Source organism: Pseudoliparis swirei, chromosome 2 (assembly GCF_029220125.1).
Source record: "Pseudoliparis swirei isolate HS2019 ecotype Mariana Trench chromosome 2, NWPU_hadal_v1, whole genome shotgun sequence".
NCBI lineage: Eukaryota > Metazoa > Chordata > Actinopteri > Perciformes > Liparidae > Pseudoliparis > Pseudoliparis swirei.
In genome coordinates, this window is record NC_079389.1 from 12584205 (window position 1) to 12595490 (window position 11286).

Genomic DNA, 11286 nt, shown 5'->3' on the forward strand with positions numbered 1-11286 from the left:
TTCCATATTCCACCTTTCAAGGCATAGTTTGACATGTTGGGAAATACTCTTATTTGCTTTCTTTGCCAAGAGATATATAAAAGGGTTGATGTCAATCTCATGTCAGTAGGTTCAATATTTAAGTGGAGCCAGCTGCCAATTAGCTTAGCTTAGCATGTCGATTGGAGACACTTAGCCTGGCTCTGTACTATGGTAACAAAATATGCCTACCTTCAAATTGAATAGACAGACACGAGAGTTGTATTGATCTTTTTCTCTTATTCTCGGAAAGAAAGTGAAATAGTGTATTCTTTCACGGCTGCAGTTTGTGCACTTTACTATCATTATGAATCACAGCATGTGCACTGCATATTTCTACCCCAACCCTGTATCATCTGTCTGTCCACAGAGCTACATCAAGAGTTTCAGGGACCGACAAACAGACAGACGCGCCTACTCCCACAGTCGAATGATGAGCCGCTCCCGCATGGCTGAACTCGACTACGACTGCGGGTCTCGAGTGCCCCTCACAGCTCCCAGTGGCCCCCCAGTTCACATCTGAGACAGGGAAATGAACATGTGTACACCTAACCACACACACATTCACACAAGGCTACTTCAAACGTAGTTGTCACTGTTAGGGATAGAACACCTAACCCTATGTGCCAACCTTATCAACTGCCTAATAAACCAACCGGAAGGCAATATGTCCCAATAAGGTGGTGATTCCCACACTGGTTTACTTCTCTCAGACTTGTTACAAGTTTTATTTCTGTTCTGATCTTTATGACTGGCAAGACACGAGAGCAGCACCTCTTCTTTTAGATGGAGCGAGACATGATTGCTCGGTCAAATCTCAAAAAATCTCAAACATAGTCATCACATACTGTATTAGACTTTAAAACAAGAGTCTTTGGACTGTTCTGGAGATAATGGACCTGTCTGGTGGGGAGTTGATTGACATATCAACATTTGATTTCTAGATTCTTCTGGTTGCTTCAAGCCATAATAAGTCATTTCCACTGGGATTGTCGTGGGGGAAACAATCAAAACACTACTTTGTCCACAGGAGGGCTGCAACATTTCACATTTTAAAAAAAGCATCACATTGCTTTCATGGAGTAGCACAACCATCAATAAACCTTCCATCGCATCTTTAGTTCAAGGGAAATTAAGGAGGAAAGGATTTGCTTCAAAGATTCCATTAAGAGCGCTCAGAGGAGGAATATGAGAGGAAATAACAGAAAACAGCGAACACTGAAACAGAAAGGCAGCTCTACTTCATCCTTTCACATGGCAGCAACAGGAACTGCTCTTGGTGGTGTATAGGATCAAAGAGTTATCACCGAAGACAATGTTTTTGTTATTTCACCCATGAACACTCCATGTGTCATTGCCTACATGTATGCTATTTGTCCCAGGAATGTGCTTGCTTCTCACTCCTTTATTCGTTGATGGACAGCTGTTCTCACCACAGAGCTGACCAGGAGACGAAGACGTACCTCTCCCTTTCTTTTGGAAAGCTACTGTATGTAAATATCCTTGTTGAAGATTTTCTGAACACTAACACGTCACTTTTCCTTTTTTTAATCCAAGAGAAAGTCGACCTTTGTTGAATTTGTCAGCTGTCTTGTTAAAGACAGACGTTAAAGCACAAAGTCAAGAAACTGCTATTGATCATCCAGGAATTAGAAAATTAAAAATTAGAGTTTGGAGGGGACACTATGAACATGTTAAATATAGTGTGTGTGTGTGTGTGTGTGTGTGTGTGTGTGTGTGTGTGTGTGTGTGCGTGTGTGTGTGTGTGTGTGCCAAATATTGGCCAAGCAGAGGGGGATTCACTGTATTGTATGCTGTATTGTTTGTCCTCATTTTGGCCAGTACACCGGTCCTGTTTAAGATATGAATCTTATAGTTTGGATGAAGTGTTAATAAATGATGAAAAGGAGGAGAAGGAGGGATATAATCTCCTGTAAATGATGAAACATAATGAAAAGATGAAATCATTTGCAAACAGCGCCCTCTCATGTTTACTACTGGACTTTTCTTTTCAAGACTTATTGTTTTCGTGTGCATATGTTTGTGTGGTACATGCATTTGATTGTGAATGTCGCTTGAATTCAAACGTATTCCGAGCATTAATGTTGTTGTGCCGAACATCCAGTTACATTTGTACATGCAGTATTTTCAAAGGTATTATTTGTGTTTTATTTTAACCTCTTTGGAATTGAAGTATGGTAGTTCCTCACAACAAACACCAACATGTTCCGTTTTTTTAAAGATAGTTTTTTAAGATAGTTTCACAATGTTTAGATGAACACACATATTCCACAATACTGTTGTTACATACTAGATATCTAAATATGGGCTTGGCACCAGGACCAATCATTCTCACCATAACCCATTACTGCATGAGAATCCTTGTGTAATTGTTTCCTATGTGTCAGTGTGTCAGTGTGTCGCTGTTGTCATGTGAAAACCTCAGATTTACATTGAGACTTTTTTGGTCCCAGGGTGCTCAAAACATAATCCACAATGGCTGATGCAAGGACCAACCAAAGCCTATTCTCCCTCCTCTTGACATGTATTACGCTCAGTCACCTTCTATTCTGCTGTATCATTGTTATGTTATAATGTTTTATTTGGGCTTTTGCTTACACTTCAGTTCTGTGTTGGTCTTCTCTTGGAGCTTTACTCTCGTCATCAATGTCTTTAGAATTTTATTAAGACAACATTTTACAAAATGATAATTCAAAACATTAGCCCTATTGGGCCAGAAATTAATTATTAGAAATAAATTGTCAGATATTTATTAGTTTTTGTTCCTTCTATTTTATTTCAGTTTTGTGTGCCCATCGCTTCTGAATATGTGTTGGGGAAATACTTGTTGAACTGTAAATATTTTTCTTTAATTTTCATGTTTGCACCACGACAACTTATGTCATGTATCCAGCCGCTTGGACCTGTTTATTGTCTGTATGTCCTCTTGGTTTGATTCGGCTGGGTGGTGGATGCACTTGTTTCGTTCTCATCCTGTTTCAACGTGTGATGTTGAAGAGCAGCAAACAAACTGAGCCTCAACTGATCATCAGCAACCATCAGTAATTCAATAATTGCTCCACATTGTGAGAAGAGATGACAATTCATTTTCATACCACCCTGTTTAAATGTGTACAAATGATGTATTATAATTATTATTATTATTATTATTGATAGCATGAATTGATATGGACCTACAATATGATAAACATTGTGATTCTACAATTTAATTGAATTGTTTGTCTACTGTTCTTACATTGTGATTTATGTATAGGCTATAGAGGTGCATTCATGGGTACAAATAACAAATATCCTCTGAAGCATATCAAAAATCATGCACATCTTTACCACAAACACGTTCCTCTCTGCCTAACTCTCCTAACCTAGTTGACTTATTTGGTGGTGTTGAGTGAAGCTTCACTGGTCAGCTGCGCTGTACTATCGAGCATTGTCTGACATTACACCAAACACTTAAAAAATAGAAACTGCGCAGTTACACGTAGAGGCAGGTGTGGCGTTGTCGGATCAGTGCAGGGCTGAGTGGAGTTACTCAGAGACACACACACACGTATGCGTTTCACGTAACAGTCCCAGTTCTGGATAAACTGCTAAGCAGCACAACAAATGAGCCACATGTAATATTTTCCACGCCTGTATGTTCACCAGCTGATGGAGGAGAGGTCAGAGAGGTCAGAGAGGTTTGCTGACTTCATTTGAAGGAAATGGAGGCGGAACATGCTGCTCTTCTTTAGTTGTCCTGCAATGATTGGGAAGCTGATGGCATTGGCAGCAGTTGCAAAGAAACTGTGACAGAAAGTTCTGATAAAACAGGCCCAACAGCATTGAAACGACTTGCTCTGACTTTCTTTCTCTCTGTGTCTTTGTTCAGCCTCGTCCATTTTCTTTGTGTCTGAATAACCTTTTCATTACATTTGTACCCTCTCGCTCTCTTTTGTTTTCTTCCTGTACCACTCTCCCACTCTCGCATTGCTCAATTATGTTCTGCCCTTGCTGTATTTTTTCTTTTTGCTCTTCTCCTTTTTTTTGTAATCTTTGCTGCTATTTTCAGTCCAGTGACTACAAACACAAACTGCATGGACAATATAATTATTCTTGCTCTGCTAATCTGCTTCCTGCGAGAAACAAAGCACAGCTGAGGTCAGCTCATTAACAAGCCATTGTTCACTTTCTCTTGCACCGAGATCAGTCCTGTTGCTGATCATTTCAACCGGGAAGCAACTGGTATTTTCTTTATAAAGGTGAATTAAATGTTAACAGAAGACGGTTATGCTTGCCTGGGAAAACTAAAACAGCTCACGTCAGATGATGAAGGCAGTGGGTAGAAGTAGTCCATAAAGGCATGTGTGCTATCTGAAGAATACTAATGAGTAGATTTTAAATGGAGACTATCTTACACAATATATGTACTATGTATACTGACAGAAAAACACTTTTTTTCACAAAATCTTTAGAAACTGGCTGTAACAAATGGTGATAACAAATGTCTTTATTTGAGTTTCAGGCCACAGGGAAGCAGCGTAACATGGTCACCTATTCTCATACAATCAAACACCCGGCGCATGCTTTTGAGCTCAAACTTCAAACATGACTGAGTTCCTTTTTCATCAGATGTTTATGTTTCAGACACAACATTTCACTTTCCTTTAATCAGTTACACAAATAAAAGCCTTTCCTAATCAAGTTATACATATGTACATTTGCACAGAAAGACTTGGAATATGTGCAGTGAAAAGTAAACTTTCTGCCGTGCACCGTGAAACCTCCCTGTGGATACTGGGCCTAGGCAAAGCCTTGTTGTTCATTTAACTCTATTCTTCAAGTTGAAATATTGTTGCAGACAAAGATATACCTCAGGTGTTTTTGAAGGAAAGTAACATGAATATAGCAATACATCTTGGAATGACCCTATTTTAAATCCAGGCAAGGTTGGACTTGCTCATATAATTTTCTCTTTACAATTAAATCTGCCTAAAATCAGCGCTCTGTCTCTAAAAATAGGCTCAGCTTATGAATCATGGTAGGAAAATATCCATTTAGTTACTATTTGGTATTAATTGGTGATATATCTTCTAACGTTGCCTCGTCCGGTTTACATGATGTCTTGCTGATGTTGTGTGGACTCGCTGACAACCTGAAAAGGAGGAAGATACAAATTAATGATCTGTGTTAAGGACTGTAGAGTGTTGCAGATAATACGTAAGAGCATTTTCCATCGACAGTGAAGCAGGTTGTGTTTGTGAAGTGCTGTGCATGGGGATGGGCACTGAAAGTGAAGCTTCTTCACAGAAGACGGTGAGGAGTGTTGAGGTTTACTTATGTGCCGATAAGAGTTGGCACAAACTACAAGATTTCAGGGATATACAAGGAGTTAGAGACGAGAATTTTTTTTTTTGCAGCTATGATTTCAAGACAGTTTGCTTTACACACTCTGTAGGATCCATTCTGTCATTGTTGTCAGAGCAGCATGCGAACAACAGATCGAAATCTGGTAGTTTGCTTCAGCCAACAGTGAACAGTTGATAGTGGGATATATATAAATATATACATATATATACCAGACTTACAGACTGGGCACTTGCGCCCTGGCTCATAGAATACTTCATCTGAATAAAAATATAACAAATTAAAATCATTCAGTTGGAAAATTATAAATGTCATCTCTTAATAGCAAAAATATAGATGCAAATATAGTGTCACAGTATAATGAGTATCCCAGTAATGCAGTGTGTTTGTGTGTGTGCTCAAACCTCTCCATCGCGGGTCTCGATGGTCTTGATGAGAACCGTCTTCTTGGAGTGAACCTCTGAGGAGCGCTGATGCTGGGACTCAGGACTGGTCTCTGAAACGATGCATTCATACAGTTAATTACTACTTCCTGAACTCAAATGATAAGCGTTGCTCCACGTACACAATGTGCATTCAGTCAGAAGACAGTATTGTTCTAGTTAATTGGCTCTGAGCAACATGACATGCACATGAAGGGGACAGCCATGAACCAGTCTGTGGAGCTAGTATGACTGCCACTTAAAGGTGTAATATTCAAACTCATATTCACCTGCACTCAATACATCATCTTTAATTACCGCTCACTGTGTTCATTGGAGCAGCCACAAAGTGGCTCAAGGGGACACATTGGCAAATATTAATTGCTCATTTGGACTATTGATACATGAAGCAAATGGGCCCCTGTGATTATTGGTGTGTGGCTTGTTGATGATTGCCCCTGTGCATAAAAAGCCATGAAGGTTTTTGACATGACATATATCACCACGCAGTGGTAAAAATGTGTGACTGCAGGTACACAACTTGTACTGCCCTCAAAATAGCACCTGCCATATATAGTCACAAGCTATAATTAGTCTTTTATTTTATCCCTCATTGACTCATCTGGAATTCAAAATGTATAGCAAGGGTATGTATGTTTGATGGAAATAATGTGTACTGTTGCCCCTACCTCTAAATCCAATAGAGGAATAAGCAGACTGGGCAGGCCGGATGGTCGTGATCCTGAAGGAGAAACACAGAATTCATTATCACAAGCCTGTAATAGGAGGGCAATAGAAACTTAAATGGGAATAATGGGATAAGTCTTAAGCTATCTATCTTTGACCACATCCAAATGTGAACAGCACACACACACACACACACCTGCTCTCCTCTCCCTCCAGCAGTTTGCGGTAGGTGGCGATTTCAATATCAAGGGCCATCTTCACATTGAGGAGGTCCTGGTACTCTCTCAGGTGACGAGCCATATCATCCTTTAAATCAAGACATAAGAATTGTGATTGTCTTCTTCAACAAACTTCACACCGAGCATGTAATCAACAGGAAATTCAGAAAAACTGTAAAGCTGTAAAATCACAAACACAGAAAAACTGTTTTCCCAACTGGAGGTTTCAGGCAATTCACTTATCAGCGGTGCAGTGATCTATGATCTCTACTAGTGATTATCACCAGAGTGAATCATATCCCAAATTCTGAACCAGTTTGATGGTACGTTCTATAATCTGCTGGAATCAGCTAGAATGGACTGCAGAGTTTGTGTAAAATAACAAAGCTAATTACCTTCATCTTAGTAATGTCCTCCTCCAGCCGTGTGACACTATCCTGGTAACCAGAAGCCTCGAGGGTCATGCGGTCCTCCATGTCTCTCATCTGGCGCAGCAGAGACTCGTTCTACAACGGGAACAGGTGCATGAAGTTGAAAAGTGGAACAAAGTGGCCGAACACAGAATGAAAGCGACCACAAGACGGAGACAACGGCTGTTTGCCCTGACAGAAAGTAAAGGTTTGTTTATTTAGAATGTGAACAACACTGAGAGGGATTGCAGACAATACTCACGGTGCCCTTGAGTGAGTCAATCTCACAGGTGAAGGACTGTATCTGGTGCCTGTACTCCATAGACTCCTGCTTGGACTGACGCAGCACATCATTGTTCTTGTTCACAGCCTGGTTCAGATCAGACACCTGAGGAGAGAGGGGATGAGGTTCTAACAACACAACAGCTGAACCACACTATCTGTCTCTGTGTGTGTGTGTGTGTGTGTGTGTGTGTGTGTGTGTGTGTGTGTGTGTGTGTGTGTGTGTGTGTGTGTGTGTGTGTGTGTGTGTGTGTGTGTGTGTGTGTGTGTGTGTGTGTGTGTGTGTGTGTGTGTGTGTGTGTGTGTGTGTGTGTGTGTGTGTGTGTGTGCATATGGTCATTGTCCTACCTTAGACTTGTACCATTCTTCAGCCTCTGCGATGTTATTGGCGGCGATGCCCTCATACTGCACACGGATGTCCCTCAGAGCAGAAGTCAGATCGGGTTTGGACATGTCCATCTGGACCTGCACCTGTGTTTCCTGCATCTGGCCCTGCAGCTCACGGATCTCCTGCAAAGGGACGAGATGGTACAAAAATAAGAAAGGAATTATGACAGGGCGGTGATGAGGAAAACAATTATGTTTTGTTGGGGGAACAGACTCAGACACAGAAAGTATTTTTTTAATTTAAGCATTGTCTGTGTATGAAAACAAAAAAATCAAATTTGGCATCCCTTATCAATTACATAAATTACATATCAACAAAGAGGTACACATTATTTTTGCAACAATATTAGAATAGCACTGGTTAACATTGTGGAACTAGTAAGCTTTGGTCCCACTCAGCTGTCTTCTGGTCAAACCGAAAGATATAAAAAGCTTGGCATGTGTTCACATGAACACATTCTTTCTCCCTCACACAACAGCTGCCATGCTCTTCTACCCTTCGGCAGTTTTAGCATTTCTGAGAGGTCAAAGCTGAGGCAGAGATAACAGAATGACGGGAAGGGAACTCAAGTGGGTCGGCATATGTCTGCTTGTGTCGCCTGGTGTGTCTTTGGATGTCCGCGGGTCACTGTGCACAAATGTGTCCATTGCACTTCTTGCATTTGCTTTTCTTAAGACTCATGAATATGCCCATATAGTTAAATGTTCGATTGGAAGAGTGTGGGACTGTGCATACGACATATACATCAGTGGGTGTGTTTAAGTGTGAGCCCTTTGAAGAGCTGTTATATGATAGAGCGCATGCCATCCTACTGACATACATAATACATAGACATGCTGCAGAGGTTCTAATCTAGACAGATTAACAGACCTCTTCATGAATCTTCTTGAGGAAGGCAATCTCCTCTTGCAGGCTCTCAATGCGTCTCTCCAGGTCCAGCCTAGCCAGAGTGGCATTGTCAACATCCTGGACACAACACAGAAACAGAACAATTGTTATCATAAATTTAAAAAAGAAGCTGATAGGAATAAAGTGGTTGATGAAAGAGTGAAGAAAGTTCTCTAAGCATGAAGTATTTACATTTTTACTTCCGGCTTTGGGGACAAATTGAGAAATGTTGAGATGTACTGAGATAGAAAGCTGTAATTTGATGGAAATAGAAAACATACGGCTCTGAAGGCAGAAAGGTTGTTCTCAGCCTCTTCCTTCTGGTGGATCTCCTCCTGCAGTCTGGAGAGAAGAAGAGCAGGAAGGTTGAAAGATAAATGACGACAAACAAAACAATGGCTTCTTCCCCAAGGACCAATTACGAGAGAAATAAACTAATTACACCTCTCATTTCTTCAGCATTTTGCCCTCCATACTGTTCTGCTTATAATATTAGAACTGACTAGACAATGACATGGACACGAGCACACATTTTCTTTTTGAGTCCTAAAGCTGTGATGCAGCTGCTGCCACAATGTCAGTCAGAAGGGTAATAGTGAGAAAGGAACTAGGAGGTGTGCCCTCGGTGGTGCTGTCTCCAAATTTAGCATTTCACTTTGCCCCCTGAACAACTGGAATATGTCGAAAGAAATGCATGCATGTAATGTATGCATTTTAAAAACTGCAAAGGTGCCTCTAAAGGTGTCGAAAGTCACTGATTCCAAGCTGAGTTAAATGTTAATTAAATGCAGTATCTTGTTTTTTGTTCCTGTTTTCAGCATATATATATATACATATATATATATGTATATATATATATACATATATATGTATATATATATATGTATATACATTTATATATATATATATACATATATATGTATATATATATATATATTAATGTATATAAATGCAGCTATATGTAGCTGTGTTGGTAGGAAGGTGTGTGTGTGTGTGTGTGTGTGTGTGTGTGTGTGTGTGTGTGTGTGTGTGTGTGTGTGTGTGTGTGTGTGTGTGTGTGTGTGTGTATGTGTGCATGTGTGCCTGCATTGTAACAGTTGGCAGGCAGGGGGTCTCTGTGTGTATTTTGATCTCAGTCAGAGCAGCAGGTGCTTCACTCAAGGCTGAAGGCAACAATTTAAAAATGTCTGATGGAAAGAAAGTGAAAAGTGAACGTTCTCTACACACTTCAATTTAAAGGATGTTGCTTGCTATTGCAGTGACAGGAATACATAATCCAAAGAGACTACAAATAGACACTCACATCCCAGCTCTCGTTCTCTTTCTCCCTCTTTTCCTCTGTCACGTTCTTTTTATCTTAGTTTTATATTCACAATACACAAACATAACCGGCTGTGTGTGTTCATCTGCCATTTTTGTCTATCTACTTCTATTTCTGCTAAAACGTTCTCTCTCTCTCTCTCTCTCTCTTCTCCTTTCTCAGAGTTCCATTTCTCCCCATGTTCTCTTCGATATAAACATCCAGCCAAAAGTCAACATGTTTTTCTAATGTAGACAAGCAGTAGCCAACCTGTGGGCAGAGACCCCCGAAGAGGTTTCCAGAAAAAAATTGAAGGATCATTACATAATAAACGTGAAAATATTTACAATATTTCTGTTACACCTATTTCATGAAAGGTGGATATCACTATTTGATTAAACTGCTCATGACAGTTGGGAACCCTGATGAAGACATTTGTTCTACCCAATAATAGAAGTGCAATGTGACAGGGACTGTCTAAACTATCCAGTTAACATCGGCCTCTTCCTCACTCAGCTTTCTGGAACATACCGTTAAAACAATAAGCCACATCAGCGACATGCATCCTTCCTTCTGCCCTTTTTTCTCCTTCGTTGACAACATTCTCAACGCATGTACACGTGATTCCATCCGCTCATTCCTGTAACCTACCTGTGCTTCAGCTTCTGCAGGTCATCAGCCAGGTTGTCTCTGTCAACCTCCACGCGGGCGCGCTGGTTGGAGAGGAGCTCAATCTGCCTCCTCAGCTCCCTCATTTCCTCCTCATATATCTCAGCCACGCGACCGGGCCCCTCGCGGCCCTTCAGCGTCTCAATCTCCACCGTCAGGACTGCATTCTGCTGCTCCAGGAAACGCACCTTCTCGATGTAGCTGGCGAAGCGATCGTTAAGGTGCTGAAGCTCGGCCTTCTCGTTGGTCCTTGTGTTGAGGAAGTCCTGGTTCATGGCATCGGCCAGGTTGAAGTCGAGTTTCTCGCCAGAATAGTTACGCATGGCTGAAGAGGAGCCAATCCCTGCTCCCCCAGCACGAGAGGACACCCGGTAAGAATAGGAGGGACTCGCGTTGTTCCTAACTTCATAGACTCTGGAAGACATGCGGCTTGCAGACGAGCTGCGGCCACCGCCTCCAGATGAGAAGACGGAGGACATTGGGGTTGCCCCGATGCCAGAGCCGAAGGTGCGACGGTACGAGGAGGCCGTCTGGGCCGAAGAGGAATAAGACTTGCTCATGGCTGGTTGACTGTTTGGTTATCTTGTGGTCTTGATGGAGGTGTTGAGACCCAACTGTACCGCTGGGCAACTGGGAGAGA

At 41.3% G+C, this 11286-nt stretch overlaps 2 protein-coding genes across 6 annotated transcripts in view; one reads left to right on the plus strand and one right to left on the minus strand.

The window, feature by feature from the left end:
* tmem198a (transmembrane protein 198a) overlaps positions 1-3860 on the plus strand; it is a 31300-nt gene extending 27440 nt beyond the window's left edge. For all 4 annotated transcript variants that reach the window (XM_056437480.1, XM_056437496.1, XM_056437504.1 and 1 more), the window contains exon 7: positions 389-3860. In XM_056437480.1, the coding sequence (XP_056293455.1) occupies positions 389-541 (153 nt within the window). In that variant the 3' untranslated portion in view covers positions 542-3860. The remainder of the gene's footprint in view (positions 1-388) is intronic.
* Positions 3861-4505: 645 nt separating this feature from the next.
* On the minus strand, positions 4506-11286 carry desma (desmin a). Of its 2 annotated transcripts, XM_056436663.1 has the most exons (11): positions 10629-11286; positions 8959-9019; positions 8660-8755; positions 7750-7911; positions 7382-7507; positions 7105-7215; positions 6688-6797; positions 6494-6546; positions 5787-5878; positions 5604-5642; positions 4506-5170 (listed from the first exon to the last, which is right to left on the minus strand). In XM_056436663.1, exons 1-11 carry the CDS (start codon positions 11204-11206, stop codon positions 5129-5131), a joined length of 1470 nt encoding a protein of 489 aa, XP_056292638.1. In that variant the 5' UTR covers positions 11207-11286; the 3' UTR covers positions 4506-5128. The 2 variants fall into 2 exon arrangements, with proteins under 2 accessions (XP_056292638.1, XP_056292648.1); XM_056436673.1 differs by lacking the exon at positions 5604-5642 and having other exon boundaries at positions 10629-11285.

What these genes read in the sequence shown, in the direction of transcription:
- desma (XM_056436663.1), bottom strand. Translation starts at nt 11,206, where the DNA reads ATGAGCAAGTCTTATTCCTCTTCGGCCCAGACGGCCTCCTCGTACCGT. An exon ending in CTGCAGAAGCTGAAGCACAG is followed by an intron (nt 9,020 to 10,628) that starts GTAGGTTACAGG and finishes TCTTCTCTCCAG; the next exon opens with ACTGCAGGAGGAGATCCACC. An exon ending in AGGGCGCAAGTGCCCAGTCT is followed by an intron (nt 5,171 to 5,603) that starts GTAAGTCTGGTA and finishes CCTCCTTTTCAG; the next exon opens with GTTGTCAGCGAGTCCACACA.